The sequence below is a fragment of the Helianthus annuus genome, chromosome 10 (assembly GCF_002127325.2).
Source record: "Helianthus annuus cultivar XRQ/B chromosome 10, HanXRQr2.0-SUNRISE, whole genome shotgun sequence".
NCBI classification, from domain to species: Eukaryota; Viridiplantae; Streptophyta; class Magnoliopsida; order Asterales; family Asteraceae; genus Helianthus; species Helianthus annuus.
The window spans coordinates 69,711,852-69,735,234 of record NC_035442.2 but is presented as its reverse complement, the minus strand read 5'-3'; the positions used below and the strand labels follow the sequence as shown (position 1 = coordinate 69,735,234).

General features: G+C 37.8%; 1 protein-coding gene across 1 annotated transcript; it reads left to right on the top strand.

Annotated features, from left to right (window-relative positions):
• Positions 1-5,517: 5,517 nt before the first annotated feature.
• On the top strand, positions 5,518-6,733 carry LOC110882237 (caldesmon-like). Its single transcript, XM_022130313.1, has 2 exons — positions 5,518-5,767; positions 6,021-6,733. Exons 1-2 carry the CDS (start codon positions 5,518-5,520, stop codon positions 6,731-6,733), a joined length of 963 nt encoding a protein of 320 aa, XP_021986005.1.
• Positions 6,734-23,383: the final 16,650 nt, after the last annotated feature.

Here is a 23,383-nt window from a genome sequence, read left to right as displayed (position 1 = left end):
TTCAAGTGGGCGTCGTAGCGAGATGAGCGATGAGGATGTGTTCAAAAAGGCGTTGGATGTTTACAAGTCGAACCATGGTACCACGTTTGGGTGTGGGAATTATGCGAATGGCCCAAAAATGGGCGCCGGTTCCGAACGAGGTGGAGATGGCAAAGCGGCAAATGACATCGGAATCCGGTAGTTATAGCGCCGGCGGATCGGACGCGAGATGTCACATAAACTTAAACGATGACGCCGAGTTCGATGAAGAAGAATATGCCGTAAAGGAAGCGGAACGTCCCCCGGGCCGGGACAAATCAAAGAAGGAGGCGGCGTCAAAGAAAGAAAAACAAAAGGTCGATCCGAAGATGGAGGAGTTTATGACGCAATTTAAAACATACACTGAGGTCACGACCCAAAAGGCGAGGGCGAAGGAGCGGGCGATCGAAGAAAAGTCACGCGTGGCGGGAGAAAAGTTACGATTGTCTGATGATAAGGTTCGGCTCAAGGAGTGGGAAATATTAACGATGGATGTTGATAGTTATCCCGAACCGAAACGCTCGACTTTGATAAAATTGCAAAATGACATCATGAAGAAGCATCAAAGTGGATGATTTTTATAAGTTTATGTTTTTTTTAATTTATTAGGATTTTTTTAAGTTTATGTTTTTTTAAGTTTATGCATTATTTTTTTAATATTAATGAAAGTATTTTCCTATTTTATTTGTTAAATGTTAAAAAAAGTGGAAGATTAAAAAAAATAATAAAGTGGTGGGGTAGGATCATCCTCCCATTTCCATTGTTTTTGTGGAATGGACCATCATTCTGGCGCCTAGGTGGAAAATCATCCTCCAAAGGAGGACCATCACCATACCATGTAGCCTAATAGTCTTCAGGATATTTAATTATAAGACGTAAACATCATTTATACAGTTGGCAAAGAAAACAATATCGTTTTGGATGTGAAAATACTGTTAATAAGAGAGTTCATAATGTTGTCGGTAGGAACGGCAAAAAGATCGGAAATTGAAGTGACTACATAAAACATCAAGGCCAAGTAATGAGACAGATTTACACGGGGTTATGGAAATAACCGGTTTAGGGATGAACAATAAAACATTGATAATTTGAAAATCAAGACATGAAATTACCACGCAGCGTTGAAGGCGGAATCAAGCAAGGTCGCTAAACACGAGAAAGCTTGTTTAGAGAATCAACACTTATTTATCCCTTTTCTTTTGATACATTTAGTTCCTTAGCCCGAGAGGCCGTGGAATTCCTGAACAAGGTCCAACGGGTCTTGAATACTGGTCTATCGACTCGAGTCGCTTCATTTTTAGTAGGATCGGTTTTGCAATTCAAAAGCGGGTTGCTGCGCAACTTGTTACCCGTTTACCTACCATTTATTTGTAATTTGTTATATCTCCTCCTTGTGAAAAAAAAAAATCCACCCTCCATCTCTCCTTTCTTGATATGAAAACAAATAACCAAATATGAAATCCCTAAATTGCAACCCGGATCATTTTTTTTGTTTTGTACATATTGGAAATCACCAACATAAATCATGCATTAGAACCCTAGATCGGAAGCAAGCCGTAATACCTATGTATTAGTTATCGTCAACCTACAATCAGAATCAACAAAAAACAAAAAACAAGAATCATGATGTCTCATGTTCGTGCGACGAATAAAAACTAAACTAATTGAAAAATAATTTAACGATAACTTTTTTTTGAACGGCAAAGAATCTCACGTGTAAACTCACCCTGCTCGTGGCTATGTCCAAGATCGACTCCTCGACCGCTATGTGACCGTGCCCTCAAATGCGTGGGAACCGGATGGAATCCGTAAACCCTCGCCCCCATTAGGTTCGAACCCGGGATTAAAGCCCCGATGCGTCTCTTCACCCAAATGTCTCTCGAAAATGGCCCAAGTGGGTCTCCACTAGGAAGGGCAAGCCTTTTGACCACTGGACTAACATGTTAGGACTATTTAACGAACTAGATGGATTAAAAGAGATTGGAATTTAATGTACTTTATTATCGTTTTGATCCAATTTAATGTGCTTTGTTTTAGCAGCTTACTAGGATAGAACCTCGTGTATTACACGGGTTACATAAATATAATTTTATATAATAAATAAAAAAAATATATATCTTTAAAAAAACTCGTATATTACACGTGTTAAATAAATATAATGTCATATGTTAACACAATAGTCATCAAGTTTTATCTTTTAAAAATGAACATTGATGTACTATCTACTTATTATAACATTTTACTTTGTTTTTTTATTTTGCATAAATTTAATTTTATATAATAAATAATAAAAATATACATCTTTAAAAAAACTCGTATATTGCACGTGTTGAATAAAATATAATGAGGTTGAATCCTTATCTAAATATTCTTATCTAATTTTTTGTTTCAAATTATTATTATTATTATTATTATTATTATTATTATTATTATTATTATTATTATTATTTTATATGATTATAATAAAAATAAATGTTTATCATTATTTAAATATTTATTCTTATCTAATATTTTGTTTAAAATTATTATTATTTAATATGAGAGATAAGTAGGAAAATAAGGTGAAAAAGCAACAGAAAGTAATATGTGTCCAGAATAGATTTTCATTTATTAGTATAAAAAGAAAAGATTTAACAAATTCACATTCCATACATAAAATGTGTTACAATTCTTTTGACAAATCCACTTTCACATATAACACCAACTCATTAACAAAGATACTTCTATCTTTTAAATAAAACCCTAAAATTTACTTTCCTAGCATGCTTATAATCAAGAATGACATTAGATAATTGATCATACATATCCCGGATAATCAATTGGTATCTAGATATTTAATTTTGTTACATATAATATTCTACACCTTCATATTATTAATTATCTTTTTATTTTCTTATATATTCTAATATAAATTTTTATTATCAATAATTTTAATCAATTAAATGAGAGAATGACAAGTGTCCCAAAACAGGTTTCTTTTATTATATAGTATAGATCTAATTTATAATAAAAGACTCCAAATAATGACACATGGCATTCTCTCCTTCAACCTCATAAATTTTATTTATATTTATTTAATAAATTTCTTTTAATATTAATATTGATTAATAACCAATATATAGATATCGATTATTTTTATCCTTATCTTTATCTAAAATTAATAAATAACTTCAATTTTGCAGTTTAAACTCTTTGTTTTTTACTTTTAACTTAAAGTTTTTCATCTTTTGCAATTTAATCCCAACTCTTTTTATTTTCAATTTTGGTCCACCATACTTTCCATCTTTCCCAAGTTTTTCGTTCGTTCTAAATTTTGTGAGTTAACGCACCGCAACGTGTGGGGTTCAACATTTTTTCGTATATTTTTTCCCGTTTGACTGGACCGTCTATCACGCAGGTCCTGGATGGACTTAGTTATTTTTTTATGTTTTACGTTTCATTTTAAATGTCTCAGCAACGAGCGTCCGTGATTCAAAGATTTTATGTTTTGCTTTTCATTCTAAATGTCTAAGCAACGAGCGTGCGTGATTCAAAGATTTTATGTTTTGCTTTTCGCTTGGCGTTATTTTTTCCCATTTTTTTATTTTGTTTTAACGAGTTTTTCCGGTGTTGGTAGTCGCTAATAATGGTATAGTATTGCTATTACTTAACACAGTTTTATGACAAACGCTGCAAAGCAGTGGCTTAATTCTAGTTTGCAAATAAAGAACGAAACGGAGCCATCAATTTACTCGGGTCACGTGAACCAATATGGATTTTGGTAGATTAGTGGTTTATGTGGGCTCATTTATTTATTTTTTAATGTGGGCTCATATTGATGGGTGGAACTGTGAACTTCAAATAATTAATTGGACTAAATGGATGATCGGAACTAAGGCTGTATGGTATGGACCCGTCCTCCACCCTGTCTCGGTTCGGCGACGCCAGCAACACCAACCCCCCCCTCCCCCCCCCCCCCCCCCCCGTCCTCGTCCCCGTCCCCGGCCTCAGCGTCGCTTCCTGGACGTTGACGACGAACCAAAAGTGTGGGCCCCTTTTTTGAAACTTACCGTTAGATAAAAAAAATTAAATTTCCTTTTTGAAATAAAAAACCAACGGTCAAATATATTAAATATATATATTTCAAATCCCTTTTCACCTTCATTCACTATTTTAACCTCAAATTTTCATCCCTCTCACTTTATTTTTATAAATCTTCATCCACTTTTATAACCTTATACTCTATCATGGATCCCTTCAACAACCCGCAGGGCCGGTCCAATGGGCTTCTGACCCTAGGCACAGGCCTAGGGCCACCCAATTTGAAGGGCCTCCAATTTTATTGTGGATTTTTTATATATTAGGCCCATTTTTTGTTTTAAAGCAATAGCCCATCACATGAAAGGTCCGTCCAAAGTCCAAACTAACAAAACACAAAAGCCTCACTCCTCAAACACGTGCAGATGAATTGAATGAAGAACGAAAGGTCGTGGCAGAATTAGGGTATCGAACAGTCATTGCAGAATGAGGGTATCAATTATTGAACAGGCGTTGGCCGCTGATGAAAGGTCGGTAAGTAACTACTAAATAATGGCTTTTTAACATCTATATCTTCCATTTGATTACAAGTTGCTCTCTAATATCGATTACAAACAAACCAGACGTTGATTTGATTACAAACTGGCCGATGATACTTTGATTAAATCAGACGTTGTTTGATTCTGTTAAATCAGTTCTTCCATTTGATTACAATTTTACAAATAGTTCTTCGAATACGAAAATATATGTTGTTCGATTAAATCAGTTCCTCGATTTGTGGTAGTGGCAGGCGTTGTTTAATTTGTGGTAGACGACAGACGTTGATTGATTCGGGAATTAGGGCTTATTCAGTTCTTCGATTTGTTGCAGAGTTGGTGTGACACAGGTTAGTCATATCCTCATTCTTCTTTCATAAGTTGCTATTTTTCTAGGCTTATTTGTTGAATTGATCCTATTATTTAGGCACTAGGTTTGCTTGTTTGTCTATTTAATTTGTTGTTTAGGGAATTAGGATTCTTTCATCAAACAATTTGCCTCGGTTAAAGCTAGAAAAATCAATTTTATTTAAACGTATACTTAATTTATACAAAGCATACAACCTTCAACAAAAAAAAAAAAATTAACTTCGCCAACTATAAACTTTTTAGTTTATAGTTGCCGGTCCTAAGCCCGGGTAAAGGAGGAGGGTTTTGTTACTAAAAATGTTGAAAGGGTAATTTTGCAAAAAAGGCCTCCACTTCAAAGTTCGCTTAGGGTCTCCAAAAACCTAGGAACGGCCCTGACAACCCGAACAACCCGAGCAATCCGAACAACCCGAACAATCCCAACAACCCGACCCAACCTAATGTTTTCTCGGTTCCGGGATATTATCCGACGTTAGAACCGAACCAATTCTCGCAATATTCATCAAATGCGTTTGCATCATTCCAACACTCGCCGAACCAATTCGGTCAATTCTCTCAAAATCAAGCCCTTCAACAAATGATGATGCGGGGTGCTTTTAATTTCCCACCGAACCCGACACCATCCGTTCAACCCCAACCGATACCGACGCAACCCGTTCAACAATCCGAACCCGACGACGATATGGAGGTTGTTCCCGAAACCCAACCGTCTAAAGAAAAAGGCAAACGAAAAAAAGGCAAGCAAGTGGTGGGTGAGCAACCGGCCAAACCGAAGTCGACTAAGTGGACGCCAATCGAAGAAGAAACCTTAGCCAAAGCTTACATAGGCACGTCTACACACCCGACAAAATGTTCTCTTTTTTTAAAGTTATATATTTTTTTAAAGTTTATAATTTTTTTAAAGTTTGTTTTTTTCTTAACAGTTTCTAATTGTTTTAAAGTTTGTTTATTTTTTTAAAATTTAAATTTTTGTTAACAGTTTCTTTATTTTAAATTTTAAAGTTTCTATTTTGTTTAAAGGTTTTTTATTTTGTTAACAGTTTTTATTTAACTTTATATATTTTGTTTGTTTTTTTATAGGTAATAACCAAACGGGTGACGGGTTTTGGTCCAAGGTTTTGGCGAAGTTCCTCGAGCTTATGGACCAAGGCCCGTATCGAGATATCGACTCGGTGTCATCAAAGTGGCGGAAAATGAACGGGGTCGTCAATAAGTTTTGCGAGGAATACAATAAAATATATACAAGTGGGCGTCGTAGCGGCATGAGCGACGTCGATGTCTTCAAACAAGCGTTGGAGAAGTATAAGGCGAACAATGGTAATACCAACTTTGCTCACATTCGCGCGTGGGAAGTTTTAAAAACGCAACCAAAATGGGCGCCGATTCCCAACGAGGTGGAGATGGTGAAACGCGAAAAAACATCGGAAACGGGTAGTTTTAGCGCCAGTGGATCAGACGCGAGGTGTCACATAAACTTAAATGATGACGCCGAGTTTGACGAAGAAGAGTACGCCGTACATGAAGATGAGCGTCCACCGGGCCGAGACAAATCAAAGAAGGAACGGGCCAAGGGAAAAGAAAAGGAAAAGGTGGACCCGAAGATGAAAGAGTTTATGGAACACCTAAAAACGTACACGGACGTCTCGGCCCAAAAGGCGAAGGCGAAGGCGAAGGAGCGGGCCGTCGAAGAAAAAACTCGTGTAGCGGAAGAAAAGTTACGCGAGAAGGTCCGATTGTCGAATGAGAAAATCCGAATTTCCGATGAAAAATTCGGCTCAAGAAATGGGAAATAATAACGATGGATGTCGATGAGTATCCCGAGCCGAAACGTTCGATGTTGAAAAAACTACAAACCGACATCATGAAGAAGCATGATATTATTTAAGTCTATATTTTTTTTCTTTTATTAAGTCTATGTTTTTTTTTATTAAGTTTATGTTTTTTTTAAAGTTTATGTAATGTGCTTTTAATATTAATGAAAATATTTTGTTAGTTTATTTGTTAAATGTTAAAAAAGCAGAAGATTTAAAAAAATATAGAAGATTAAAAAAAACGTAAAAGTGGTGGGGAGGACTATTGTTACGGGCCATTTTCTGAGCATATATATCCTGACTAATATTCTGCTTTTGATTGTTTACCTGTGACCAGGATACCGGATCAGGATATTGGTAACATCCTGGTGCGATATCCTGGTGTTAACTAAATTGACCACGTGCAGGTAAGAAGCTGTAGGTCACTAACGGTCAGATGGACCTCTTCTCTTTAATACTCGGGCAAACCAGTTACAAGAGAGACGTTGAACCTGAAGGACGGGTCTACAAAGTTCAAGAAGGGAATATCCGCCAGATCCCGGTTTAGTAGGGTAGTTTGTTACATTTCTTTTACTATAAATAGATGGATCGGATCAGTTAAGGCACACATTTTTTCATTCGCATACTTTACTTTCAAGCTACTGGCTACCACTACACACAAACACTTGTACTCGAATCGCATTGTAGCACTTCGTAGATCCGCATCACATCCTGCACTGTATGCTGATATTTGAAGTAATAAAAGAACCCGAGGTTTTGTACCGGCGATCTAGATTGATCAAGGGCTTTCCTCGTACATCTCGTGTCACCCCTTTACATTTTTCGCTCATCGTTTGATCATAGATACAACTCTATATCCTGAGCCGCATCCTGAAACTGTTTTTACAATTAACTTGATTAACATATTTTCGACACTCATTTCTAGCACATTACCTCACTTAACTAATTTGATCACTTAATTGCTTCGGTAATTTTTTACCAAAACAATTTGGCGCCCACCATGGGGCAAGTGGTGCTACTTTTAAATAAAACTTTAGTAAAATCATTACTCGGTTTTCTATTGTCAAAACTTTTTGCTACACTGTTTTCAATGGCCTCAAGATCAAACATGAGCTCTTCCACCATGTCTGCTACAACCTCCGCAACAATTGGTTCGGTGCTTCCACCTCCTCCTCCAAGAATGCAAGCTTCTTCACACGGAACTAAGAGCCATGTGGCTCGGGATGTCATCCCCGCTCCGAGTACCTAGGGATCTGGTCCTATTTTGGCTTCTAATGATGAAATTCTGAATTTGTTTGGTAGTGTACAGGAACAGATGAGGCAGCAGCAGGAAACTAATCGGATGCTGATGAGAGAGATACAACTCTTGAAATCCGGCCCAAGTAGATCTGCTGAAGAAACTGTCACTCCTTTGCAGCCTAGGGCTTTGAACTTCAGTTCTGCAGTTTACACTGAGGATAATCGGGGGAATATCGTGCCAAGCCATACTCAGAATCATACTCCTGAGATACCCACCTCGGTTAGGATGTCAACTGTGAGGAGCTCAGGATATGCTTCAGGATATAGCCAGAATCCTCAGACCGGTAACATGTCAAATAATAATATTCTTGCTACTAACAATAATGGCTCTTTGCAGGATGCAGGTATGACGTCAACATTTACTAGGGAGCTTCAGAAATTGAAGGACATGATATCCAGTGTACCTGGAGTGGTCCAGCCAATTCCGGAAGGGTCCTAAGACAACCATAGGATATCCCTCTTTGCATATCCTATCTGTGATGCTGAGATCCCAAAGAGATTTCAAACCCCCAACATGAAACTGTATGATGGGACTACGGATCCTGAAGAGCATATTGCTCAGTATAGAGAAAGAATGGAGATTAATCCTATCCCTACGGAGCTCAAGGAAGCATGCTTGTGCAAGGGTTTTGGTTCTACCTTGACAGGATCAGCCTTAAAATGGCTGTTAAATGTTCCTCCTCACTCAATTACTTCGTTTGCTCATTTGGTTAACTTATTTGATAGTCAGTTTTCTTGTAGCTGGAGGTTTGAGAAACTAACCAGTGATCTTTACAGGATAACTCAAGGACCTCAGGAATCCTTGAGGGATTATGTGAACAAGTTTAGTCGGGAATCCTTGGATATCCCACATCTTGATGTTGCAACAGTTGTGCAGGCTTTTAAGATGGGATTACAAAAAGATTCTCAGTTTTATCAGGATCTTGTAATGAATCCCTGCAGGAATCTCGACGAAGCTCGTAACAGGGCCTTGAGATATATTCGCTTGGAAGATGACAAAACGATGCAAGAGAGGATGAATTCTACCTCAACCTACGAATCAACCAACAGGAAATCAGAATCCTCGTATAAACCGTATCGCTCCAAGCCATATGGGAGAAATGACAACAAGAAAGTGAATGTTGTTGAAGACGAGGATCCTGAAGAATATCCTGAATTATCTGAATATTGCTTTTCTGTTAATATACCTGAGTTAATGTATGCTATGCAGGGTTTAGGAGACAAAGCTAGGTGACCCCGAAAGAATTAACAAAAAGCTGATTGGAAGGATAAATCCAAAAGGTGTGCCTTCCATGAAGATTTCGGACATATGACTGATGATTGCATTGCTCTAAGGAAAGAAATAAGCTACCTATTGAGCAAGGGATATCTGAAGGATTTGCTGGGAAGAAAGAAAAATAAAGGGTAGGATCCTGAGAAGGATCCTGAACGAGCAGCATCACCCCCAGCAGATGCCAAAATAATTAACTTTATTTCAGGAGGATCCGACATTTGTGGCACTTCATATTCTGCGGCCAAGAGACATACAAAGGAGGCTAAGACTGAAAGGGGAGACAGACCAGCCAGAATGACTACCCTCACAACTGACAAAATGATCACTTTCGACAGTGATGACAGGGATACTGTCCAGGATCCTCACCATGATGCCCTCGTAATAACATTATATGTTGCTAACCATTTTGTACGCAGGATATTAGTGGATAATGGCAGCTCTGTCAACATAATTCAGCTGGAAACATTGAAAAGGATGAACGTATCTCTGATGGACATTACTTCGAAATCCACCATGCTCGTTGGCTTTAGTGGGGAAGCTAGGAATACCGTAGGGGAGATAAAGTTACCAGTATATGTTGAAGGGGTCAACTCGATACAACGTTTCTGTGTGATGGACTCCCTATCCTGCTATAACATCATACTAGGCAGCCATGGATCCATAATATGAAGGCTGTGCCATCGACTTATCATCAGTGCATCAAGATCCCTACCCCTTGGGGGGTTGTCAAGGTTGAAAGTGATCAGCAGGAGGCAAAGGAATGCTACTCATCCTCAATGAAATCCTCAACCAAGCCTAATGCAGAATAGCAATTAAAGATGCTGGCCCAGGATATCACGGAAGCTTCGGAGCAGGATGTAAAGAAAGTTATCCTGGATCAGGATAATCCGGATATCTCGGTGCTCGTAGGAACCAATATCCCTCAGGATATTGAAAATCAATTGACTAATTTTTTGAAATGCAGGATGTCAACATTCGCATGGAAGCACGAGGATATGACATGTATTTCCAAGGATATTATAACACATAAGCTCGATATTGACAGGCCATTCAAGCATGAGGATATGACAGGTATTTCGAAGGAAATTTGCTCCGGAGCGAAATGTGATCATCCAAGAGGAAGTTGAAAGACTACTAAGGAGCAAGATGATTAGAGAAGTGAAGTTTCCTAAATGGCTTGCAAATGTAGTCGTGGTACAAAAGAAAAATGGGAAATGGAGAATTTGTGTAGACTACACAGACTTAAACAAAGCCTGTCCGAAAGACCCGTTTCCTCTACCTCATATTGATTCAATGGTAGATGCTACCGCCGGCCACGAGATGTTAACCTTCATGGATGCCTCTTCAGGATTTCAGCAAATCCAAATGGAACCCTCTGATCAGGAGGATACTACTTTCATGACACCTACAGGTATTTATTGTTATACTGCTATGCCCTTTGGTTTGAAAAATGCAGGTGCAACATACCAGAGTTTGGTAAACATGATGTTTAAAGACAAGCTAGGGGACACCATGGAGGTATATATTGACGATATGGTAGTGAAATTTAAAAAGGCTGAGGATCACCTCCAGGAAATTAAGGGAGCGTTTGATATCCTGGATCAATATAACATGAAACTGAATCCTACTAAGTGCCATTTTGGAGTGGGGGCAGGAAAGTTTCTAGGATATATGGTGACCAAAAGAGGGATAGAGGCAAGCCCGGAGCAGATTAAAGCTATCCTGGATATAAAATCACCTTCGAATATGAAAGATGTTCAACGGTTAACAGGCCGAGTAGCAGCGTTGAACAGGTTTATTTCAAGATCCTCGGAAAAGTGTAAGGAATTTTACGATATCCTTAAGAAGAATAAGAAGTTCGAATGGGGAGCAAAGCATGAAGCAGCCTTGCAGGATTTGAAGCAGTATCTCTCAACCGCGCCACTACTAATGAAACCTGAGGATGGTGAACCATTATCCCTATATCTTGCAGTATCAGGGAATGCAGTAAGTGTTGTCCTTGTAAAGGATCATGAAGGTCAGCAGTATCCTGTCTATTATGTTAGCAAACGTTTATTAGATGCTGAAACTAGATACTCTCATTTAGAAAAATTAATATTAGCCTTAGTTATGGCATCAACAAAGCTTAGACATTACTTTGAAATACATAGGATTCATGTTAAAACAAATTATCCTGTTAAAAATGTGCTTAGGAAACCCGAGATGTCAGGTAGAATGGCTAAGTGGTCAGTGAAATTAAGTGCTTATGACTTAGTGTATGAACCTAGAAATGCCATAAAGTCTCAGGCTTTAGCTGACTTTGTGGCTGATTTCAGTAGTGATATTCAAAATGAAGTAGACTTAGAAGTTCAACAGCTAGGAGAATCCTCAGAATCCTGGACTCTATACACTGATGGTGCATCTAACGTAAGAGGTATAGGTTTAGGTATACTACTAAAATCGCCACAGGGGAACAAATTACCCCAGGCTATTAGGTGTGAATTTCCTGCTACTAATAATGAGGCTGAATATGAAGCTTTGATTGCAGGATTAGAGTTGGCTAAAAGTATGAGTATCAAGAATTTACAAGTATATGTTGACTCTTTGTTAATCATTAATCATTTTAATGGAACCTATGCAATTAAAGGAGAGAAGTTAATCGAGTATTTCGAAATTCTCAAAAAATTAGCAGGATATTTCGATATTTTTACACTTGAACAGGTACCAAGAGAGGATAATGTTGAAGCTGATGCCTTAGCAAATCTGGGATCGTCGGTCAGGATACCGGAAGGAACCCGAATACCAGTATTACATATCCTATATCCTGTGACGAATCCTCAGGATAAGGGAGTAATAAGTATTCAGGATCCTGATGACAAGTATCCTGAGGAGGATCCAAAGTCCTGGATGGCTCCAATCATGAGATATCTCAAGGAAGGACACATCCCAAAGAATGAGAATCCTAAGGCCTTTAGAATGAAGGTATCATGATTCACTATTATAAATAATGTTTTGCATAAGAAATCTCTTGCAGGACCATATCTGAGGTGCTTGGAGGATCCCGAAACCAAAGACGTGCTTCAGGATATACACGAAGGGGATTGTGGTAACCATATTGGGGGCAGGTCGTAATTCTCAAAAGTATTAAGGACAGGATATTATTGGCCGACGATGTGAAAAGATGCTGCAGAATATGCTCGAAGATGTGACGCATGTCAAAGACTTAGTAATATATTACATCAGCCTGCTGAACCACTGTATCCTATTGTTTCCCCTTGGCCGTTATGAAATGGGGGATGGATATAGTGGGAAAGCTTCCAAAGGCTCCATGAGGAAAGGTTTTCATGTTGGCAATGACGGATTATTTCTCCAAGTGGGTTGAAGCAGAAGCATTTGTTCAGGTCAGAGATCAAGAAGTGGTATCCTTCATAAAAAGGAACATCCTGACTAGGTTTGGAGTACCAGCTGAGATAATTTGCGACAATGGATCTCAATTTATAAGTAAAAGGACTAGTGACTTTTACAAGAGTTGGGGAATCAAAATGATCACGTTTACTCCGGTACATCCTCAAGTGAATGGACAAGCAGAATCCTCAAACAAGATAATTGTCAACAACCTGAAAAAGAGACTGGGAGCCAAAAAAGGAAGATGGGCAGAAGAATTACCCTTTGTTTTATGGGCTGATAGAACAACAGTGAAGAATGCAACTTGCCAAACCCCGTTTTCCTTGGTGTTTGGAGTAGAAGCGGTGATCCCGACAGAAATGGTGATACCTACAGCCAGATCCAATCTCAGGGATCCTGAGCAGAATCTTGAAGTCCTATGCCAGGAACTGGATACTATTGATGAGACAAGAGACGCTGCAAGGCTAAGGATGGCAGCATATCAACAGAGGATATCTAAAGCGTATAACAAGAATATAAGGACTAGAAGATTTCAAGTTGGAGATTGGTTATTGAGAAAGGTTTTTCAGAATACTACTAATCCTGCTGATGGAAAGTTGGCTCCAAAATGGGAAGGACCCTATGAGGTTGAATCAGAATCAGGAAAAGGAGCATATCGGCTCAAGAATATGGAGGGGGATATGCTACCGAGATCCTGGAATGCTATACATCTAAAACTCTATTTTAAGTAAGTATGGGATTTAAATTCTAACCCAGGATGGTATGGATTCTGTCTCTTTTATTAAAATTTGATATTATTTACTGTTTTGAGCCCATTACTGACTTAAGCATCGGAGGGGTGTTAGCCAGGCTAACACCCACCTTAGCTTACGATTGTTTTGCAGTATATGTTTCGGGATGTAGCACCAGGATACACATTCAGGATACTTCGGAAGATTAGAGGATTGGCCCCCTCTCTCACGTCTAAGGGATCCTGATCCCTTCACAGGTTTAAAGGTATTCACCTTTCTTCCGAATTAGGTTTAAACACCCCGCCTGTAGCGCAAGTTATTCGGGAATAGTTCAAAGTGGCGGGACCAGTTCATGTAAAAGTGGCTGACAATTTCGTTACTATTGGCTATATCCTGAATCCTAAAGGTCTATGAGGATTGATCACCCTCTCTCACGAAAGGGTATTTTCATACTCTCCAAGGTTTAAAGGTTATCACCTTTCTAAGTCTCGGAGTTTATACACTCCTGCCTGTAGCACATGAAAATTTGGGATTTTCCCCATGATACTAAGAATTTATCTCAAGTATAGCTTTGGGTTTTACCCCTATAACACAAGAATTGTCTAAACAGTTGGAACTAATGTTCAAAAATTTTCTAAGTGTTTAAAGACTTCATGTACAGGGGACATTCCTTCTAAAGCAATTGTGTGAAGCTCAAAAGATCAAAATTGGGCTAAGTTTCTCGGACTGGGGACATCTTAGTGGGAGAAGTTGCAAAAGGGGTTAGAGTTTGATACTAGGGTTACACTCAATTCCTGGTATGATCTTTCCTTTGTGAATCTTACATGAATTACTTAACTCTGATTAAGGCTCAAATATCCTGATAAGGATATATCCTTAAGATATGTCTTCAAAATGTGTTTTTGGGATACGTTTCGGGATATTTGATTGGAGTATTTGGGAAATGATACTTGAATTCAAAAATTAAAACTCTGATCAAACAAGTATTATCAAAACAGGTTTTAGAAAATGGACTATCTTTTATTCTTTAGAAGTTTTGTCTAAAGTTAATTGAATTTTTAGAAATTCTATTTAATAAAAAGTTTTCCTAATATATCACTGAGTATATTGATCAGGATATTTTCAAAAGATAGTTGCACAAATTTTTAGAAAGCTAAAATTCAAACTAAGAAATATATGACAGAAATTAGAGAACAATAACAAGCCAATTGAAAGATGAAATTGTAATACCAGTTGATGACCGAAGGCTTCATCCTAAAACCTAGGATCCATCCACCTTCGGCTATCAAGTTGTTTAAATGCAGAAATAAAAACTGTTCAAAGGACAAGAAGTAAAGTTGTTCAAACATAAGCATAACTCTTAAATTTAAGGGAAATAAGTTTTAGGAGGCAACGCCTTCTTTGTTCGTGGTATTTTCAGCAGCATCCTTCTCGGGATCAACCTCAGCATCCTTCTCAGCATCAGTTGGTTTCTCGACTGCCTTTGAAGATCCTTTAGCTGCAGATTTAGAAGAAGTGCCGCCGAGACTCCTTAGCTTTGTTTCCCATGCATCGATGTCCCAAGAAGGGCATTCGAAGCCCAGTGCTTTGGCTTCGTGGGCCATCTTTAGCCTGGCTTGGAGAAGGGAAGTGACGACGGAACTTTTAAGGCTTTCCCGGTAGCTGATCATATCCCTCTCGTGTTGAGCGTGGGCAGCATCAAGATCCGCTTGGGCATGAAGAGCAGCTTTGTTGAGGGCGGCCTGGTGTTCTTGGGTCATAGCCTTGAACTTCTCCTCGTAGTGCCGAGACTTGGCGGCTGCAATCATGCCCTGATCGGAGATGGTAACCTCGGCTTTCTTTAACTTGGATTCAAGCGTCTTGTTGAGCCCACAGGATTCTTGATATAGATGAACCAGACGTTCAAGACCCTGCAAAGTAAGAGGACATGTATTGGTTTTAATAAATACTTATAAGTGATATAAGGTACAGGATATGGATCAAGGATACTGACCTGGTTGAGAAAAGAAGTCATAAATCCACTTGCTTCAATGAACCCGTGATTCTCATTGGGGAATATGTCAGAGATAACGGGAGAATCAGGCTCTTTCCTTTTACAAGAACTTGAACTCCGGGGCTTGGTAGCTGGAGAAGGTTTGGGGATGATGATGGCCTTGGAGCTACTGGGCTTGGATGAGGCCGTGGCCTTGGGACTAGGTTCCTTCTTGATCTGGACCTGGTCAGAATAACTGTCCAGCTCATCAAGGTCGAAAACTTCAAGGATCTTGGCTGGTGCTGCATAAAGGGAAAAGTCCTACATCTTTATTACCCTTCATTATATTATATTGCACTAATTAATTATTTCAAAAGTAACCCTTACCAGACATTTCGGACGATGAGTATTGACTGGAACTCGGGATATGTATGGTAAAACTCCTGTCGCTTGCAGGTAATTGATAAACTGCTTTCATTCTTTTTTCTGATTCCGTAGTAGGGGGAGCTACTTCCTTAAAATTCACTGCAAAAGGATCAAATAAGAAGATATTAGCGAAAAATAAAAAGTCTAAGAGGTACGTGGGGACATTCATGATCCTACCGATGGTTAACCACTCCACCGGAAGGCTAGCACCCTCATCAATGGAGCCGTGTTTGACGAAGAATAACTTGCGTTGCCATCCGTCTTCATTTTTGGTGGCTTTAAGAATAAGGGGTTTATTGGAGTTTGAAAAAAGCAAAAACCAGCTAGAACCATGGGATCGGAGGCGGTAAGCAATTGGCATATCTTCGATGCAAAGGTCGGGACAGTGAAGGTTTTTAATTTGGTTGAGTACGATTAATACCCTCCAGACCATGGGTATGGTTTGGGCAAAGGAAATACCGGTAGTCCGAAAGAATTGCATCATAAATTCGGGAAAGGGGTACCGAAGACCTAGCGAAAAAGGGTATGCCGGGAAGCAGACCCAATCAGCAGAAGAAACGTCTGATCGAATTGATCGATCAGACGGTCTGAAGATCGTGCCATCGGGGAAAGCACTAGAAGCCCTCAATGCCGCAATGTCCGCGTTATCAAAAGCACATACCTCCTTCTCGGGATTTTTGAGAAGATTTTGCTGGATGAAGGTCTCAGATGATTCGCCGGTTTGAGAAAAAGTTCTAGTAGCCATTGCAAGTAAAGGAAAAAAGATTGACGAAAAATGAATAAGAAGTAAGGAATTACCTGGAGACTCCGTTGGAGATATTTGCTTTTCAAACAAGAAGAGAGGAGATATAGGAGCATTGTAGATATCCATCGAGTTAAAAGCGCGTTGCAAGTTGTATGGTGTAATTTTGACCGTGATCTCGATTTAATTGCCTTGATTTGCGAAACAGGATTTTAAAATATATTCGTTGGATTGGTATACCAACAAATATATTTGGGGACAATTATTATGGGCCATTTTCTGAGTATATATATCCTGACTAATATTCTGCTTTTGATTGTTTACCTGTGACCAGGATACCGGATCAGGATATTGGTAACATCCTGGTGCGATATCCTGGTGTTAACTAAATTGACCACGTGCAGGTAAGAAGCTGTAGGTCACTAACGATCAGATGGACCTCTTCTCTTTAAGACTCGGGCAAACCAGTTACAAGAGAGACGTTGAACCCGAAGGACCTGGTCTACAACGTTCAAGAAGGGAATATCCGCCGGATCCCGGTTTAGTATGGTTGTTTGTTACATTTCTTTTATTATAAATAGATGGATAGGATCGGTTAAGACACACATTTTTTCATTCGCACACTTTACTTTCAAGCTACTGGCTACCACTACACACAAACACTTGTACTCGAATCGCATTGTAGCACTTAGTACATCCGCATCACATCTTGCACTGTATCCTGATATTTGAAGTAATATAAGAACAAGGCAGCTGCGATTGTCAGCTCCCGAGGTTTTGTGCCGGCGATCTAGATTGATCAAGGGCTTTCCTCGTACATCTCGTGTCACCCCTTTACATTTTTCGCTCATCGTTTGATCATAGATACAACTCTATATCCTGAGCCGTATCCTGAAACTGTTTTTACAATTAACTTGATTAACATATTTTCGACACTCATTTCTAGCACACTACCTCACTTAACTAATTTGATCACTTAATTGCTTCGGTAATTTTTGACCAAAACAACTATGACTAGGACCATCCTCCATACCCTCTAGTTTTGGGGGATGGAGCATCCTTGGGAGGATTATGACGTGGCGGATCATCCTCCCTTGAAAGACCATAACCATACCCTTAGCTTAAATGGATATGGATGAACGGAAGGAGAAAACGAATGGAATAAAATGACAGGTCAAAAGGAATTTGGGCTCTCACTTCAACCCAATAAATTGCATCATTCAAATTCCATCATTTGAGGAATTGAGGGTCACGCTCCAGCCAACAATAATTTGCACCATTCAACGGCTTTTAGGTTATTGTGGCACACGAATCAAGAGGAACTTCGACTAATTTTTATTGGTGACAATTTTTCTCTAGGTTGCAAGCTTTTGTGATCATAATTTAAGGTAGGTTTTGGATATGCCAATGTGTTCATATTTAATTTTTGAATCTTGCTAAAAATTTGCCCGGGTGTTAATTATTTTGTTGGTCAGAAAATGACGAATGTTTATTAATGCATGCCTTGGCCACGTTTTCCTACTCATATTTTAGTAGTTCATTTGTTTGTTTAGTGCATGTTTTCTTCAATTCATTTTTATGCATCATATTAGTTTAGATTAGTGGGTCTTAGTGGGTTAATGTCCAGTTACTTTTATCCTTTTTGTAAGACAATAAAAGCCATGACCAGTTTAAGTAAATTTTATCAATGAAATGAATTAAGTCTTGAGTTTCTCTCTAAATATTTTTTAGTGGAGTATGATCAAATACAAACCACATTTCGCATACAAACTGTAAGAACCATTTAAAAAGTGTCACGTGGCATCGAACCAGTTATAGAGAAATGATAAAATAATATCCTAAATAATATCAATTATATTGAATTCCCTATAAATATGCTAACAAGCAATTAATTCTTTATTTGAAACTTCCTTTTATTTTCAATGTGCTGATTAAGAAAAGTGCTGATGTCATTCAAATATGTGCTAAAATCAATTATCTGTTCTTACGGTTTATAGGATAAATATGGTTTGTACTGGAACCAACCCCAAAATCTATTTTATTGAATCATTTGAGAAACGATTAGGTTCGTACCAATTGGTATCAGAGCCGTCGTAATCCACCTTGAACCATGTCCGCACAAAAACTATCTAAACTTGAGTTCCGTCAATGGAGGAAATCCTTTTCGAGACTCGAGTCTCGGTTTGAAACCATGTTCGCCGAACTCCAATCGACCTGAGACGCATTCGAAGCTCTCCATACCCCTGCATCTCTACCACAGTTACCGCTCTCTCGCCACCACCAGTTTTAGCCGCCACATTACCTGCCTCACCAACAAAAACAACCCAACACCACCACTAAAACCCACACCATCAGTCCTTACAACCACTCCAACCCCGACCCAAAATCGAACACCAAAACCAACCTCAAATAGCACCCATCGACAATCCCAACCATTCCCCACACCCACATGTGTTCCTACCACACATGACACCCACAACAACAACCATAACATTCGAGTCTTGCCAATGAATAACGAGGAACCAAAGGCATATGAGAAACGTGATTGGAGACCACCATGGCAACCCGTTAAAATTGGCCTGAGTGCAACCGAACAACGTGAATGGCGACCACATTGGCAAGGTCATTTCATTCTTGAGGACAAGAACATTTTGAAGCGTGGGGGATTGATACATGCCTTGGCCACGTTTTCCTCTTCATATTTTAGTAGTTCATTTGTTTGTTTACTAAATCGTGAGTTACATTCTGCATGTTTTCTTCAATTTATTTTTATGCATCTTATTAGTTCAGATTAGTGGGTCTTAGTGGGGTTAGTGTTCGGTTACTGTATCCTTTTGTAAGGCTATAAAAGCCATGATTAGTTTAAGTAAATTTTATGAATGAAATTATTAGATGAATATTCATGATTATATTTTATTTATTATAAAATCTTTTATTTTAGTCATCTCCTCAATTGAAGGAGTGATCTTTGTATTTATTCTTTATATATAATATATCCTCCTCATTTATGAGGTGCGTGATTTGATCATATCGAGTTACATGGTGTGATAACTGTAACTTTTCCGTACATTCCGTACACTAATTGAACAGTAAACTGTGTTTTAATAATTGTGCATGATCTAGTTTACAAGACAAATGAAATTCTGATTTCTGTTATATACATACAATGGCATTTCATGTTATAAGACTTTTATCGTTACTACATGCAACACGATATAGTTCTAATAATGCACAGAACAGAATTGGCACCATTATCAGACAAACTAAAATGCTGACGAAATTCAGTACAAAGACAGACAATGTTTTGAGGCCCAGTATGAGCCAGAGACCAAGAGATGCATTAGTATAGTGTGTAGGAAAGTAAGGATATCAAAACTGCTTTTCTAAGTGATAGATAAAGTGCCGGAAAATGCCTAAAACCCACTTAAAGTGCAGAATTCTGCATAAATCAGCAAAATTCAGCATTTTAATAGTGTCACAAAGGGATACATAAAGAACACTAAACGGAATAGTTTGACACTTTAACGAACCAGTATCTAACCGAACAACCAGACATTACCCGGAACACCAAAATATTGCTAGAAGCACTGTTTTATTATTTCTTGGCTAGTTATGGTTCCCGAACACCCTAACACACTATATAATGCATCATACACCCAAACACTAAACATTATACTTAGATATCCTAACTAATTACTTAACTAAACATCAAAACTTACATTCCCCCCCCCCCCCTCTCATTTACGGTTCAAGGTGGCCCCCACCACCTTGATCTTCTCAAATCTTAATAAGATCCCATGAGATCTCTAATGATCTCTATAGATTTGGTGTAAGATTTGTGAGGTACTTAGGAAACATAAAGACCAATGGACAAAGCTTAAATGTGATTATAAGTAACCATCTTCTTCCACACATCTCACCACTCCACCTCTCTCCCTCTCCTCCCCAAGCTCTCGGCCGAACACCCCTCTCCTCACCACCACTATTTCATTTCAAGTCCAACCATTCCAAGTGCATTGCAACGTGTAAGAAGGTCACTAACGAAGCTTGGAGCTTGTGGATCATCAAGGACCTCTCCCGTTTGCTTTTATCCACTCCATTTTCATCTTGTGTTCTTCCCTAGCTTAGAGCTAGTAGTAAGACTCTCATAATCCTTTGATACTTCTATTTTAGTTGGATAAAAGATGCATTATGTTGTAAATCACAAGAACACTAAAAGACATAATCATGAATCATGAACATAAAGATTACATATGATGAAATCTTGATGAAATAGTGTTGTTTAGTGTATGAATGATATTTAATTGTTGTTTCCTTGAGATTATGATGTTAATCATCATAAGGAGCTTGATAGATTGTGGTTAACCACATGATCTAGCAAGTGAGAGGATGATTATGTAAAGAAATAAGATGATCATCCTCATGCGTATATGTGAACTTGAAAATAAAATGATTTCTTGAAAAGTGATAATCAAGTGAGTTGTTAAACTTATAGATCCAAGAATAATGAATGGTTTTCCTAAATGAACCAAGTCTAAAATGTGATTTTTAGAAGATCTTGGTTTTTACTTAAACTTACACTATTTTTAGTGATAAAATAAGTGTAGAAACACTAGAGAAACAAGAAGGGTTAATAAAGAAACGTTTTTGTAAAATATGTTTACAAGTTGTAAACACCTAAAATTTTCAAGGACGAAGTTTATTAAGAAATAAACACACTTTAAAGGATAACTAGACCTACGAAAAACATTACCAAGTTACTACAAGTTTTTGTGAAAGATCAATTTCATGTTGTTATGTAAATTGAATAGTTTTTGCACTTGGTAAGTATAATACTGTTGATTGTTGATTATTGTGTGTTGATTTTTGAAAAGAAAATGATATACTTTAATAGCATGGACACCTCCATTTTCAAAGGAAACTATGGCAAAATTTTCTAAAAATACAAACACTTAGAAAATATTTTCTAAACAAGTATTTACAAGTATGTTTTAAACTATGTTTTTCAATATAAACTTTGCCATAATTTTCGTTACAAAAATACAAGTATTGGAGGTTGGTTTTTGTAAACAAAAACGGATAAATATATATTTAGAATATATATTTTATATTAAAGAACACATGTGTGAATATTTGTATACTTTGTGAAATAGTTATGTTATTTTAGGGTAAAATAATGTAACTTAACAAATACCAAGAATTTACAATCCAAAATAATACCAAAAATCACAAGGAATAGATATATAAGTTACACGCTTAATATTGCGAAATCGAACGCAAGAACGTAACTTACAAAATATTCTAGATAATACCATTGTAAATATGTTTTTGGCAAATATTGTTTTGGATACAAGAAATGAAAATATGATTTTTGAAAATATTACAAGAGTAATATTTTATTTTCGACAAAGAGAAAATATACTATTTTTGAAAGTAAAAATATATTTTCTAGAATATTTAGAAGATATATGATTTTGAGAAAAATATATATTTTCTTGGCAATACATTATTTTTGGACAAAATAAGTCTATATATATTTTCTAAGTGAAACTTGAAAATATATTATTTCGGGAACTACAAATACAAGAATACGAAAATACATGTATGAAATACTCCCATCCTTGGGAAGGAAATACAAAGATAAATACTTGAAAAGTATTATTACAAAATATTGTTTAGCAATTATTCCAAAATTAAATATAATTTAAAGTTAAAATAATTATTATTTTAACAAGGAATTATAACTTGGAATAATATTGGAGACATAAAAGCAACGTAACTCAAAACATGAATACTAAGGCAAGGCACGGCCCGCTCGTCTAATAGACCCTAGCACATTGTAGGTAGTCGTGTTTGCTGACGAGATTTGAGTTAGGAGTGCTGAAGACGCAAAACAGTGAGTTCATGCTCCCCCTTTTCTTTAACTGTTTTCGGTTTTATAACTCTCGGGGGTGAAATACATGTTACGAATGCTTGAACGGTATGAAATGCCTATGAAATACTAGATCATGTGAGCATAGACTTAACATTGAAATGCCATTAATACTAAATTAGGGACGAGGGTTAGATCTAACGGGTACGGCCGAGCCCCACTCATGATCCTCATGTGATCACTTGAGTGCTTCAGTGTCCCTGTCGAGGGTAATCGACATAGTCGAGGGAAATCGACATAGTCGAGGGAAATCGACATAGTCGAGGTAAATCGACATAGTCAAGGGAAATTGACATAGTCAAGGTAAATTGACATAGTCGAAGGGAAATTCGACATAGTCGAGGGAAATCGACATAGTCGAGGAAAATCGAAAAATGTATAAGCCTACTCATTATGAGTGCTCCCTATGTCCTCACATGCCTTATAGTCCTTGTAAAACAATTATGTTCATACACGCTTTTCATACCTGTTTACAAAGGAGCCTCTCAAAGATTTACAAGATTATAGTACTCACATAAAACGCATGAACTCGCTCAACTTTTGTTGATGTTTTCCAAAATTACATGTATTTCAGGTGACAGGATGGATCTTGGGCGCGGGTGTCGTAACTAGAAGTAGACTTCAAGTTTAGATGTCATCCACTTTTGTTGGTTTGTAACCTAGTTGAAGGTTGTGTTTTAAAACTTAAATAACTGGTGTTTGTAACACTCAAATTTTATGAATGGATGAACATTGTTTTGATCATGTAGTTGTTTATTATGATTGAAAGCAATGATATTAAACCAGTCACATATCATACGCTTCCGCAAAAGTCAGGGTGTGACTGTCACACCCTGGCTTTGCGGAAGCGTGGGTTTATTTGGTGTGACTTCT

Coding starts and splice junctions, on each gene's coding strand:
- LOC110882237 (XM_022130313.1), top strand. CDS start 5,518: ATGATGATGCGGGGTGCTTTTAATTTCCCACCGAACCCGACACCATCC. Junction 5,768..6,020: donor CTTAGCCAAAGCTTACATAG/GCACGTCTACAC, acceptor GTTTTTTTATAG/GTAATAACCAAACGGGTGAC.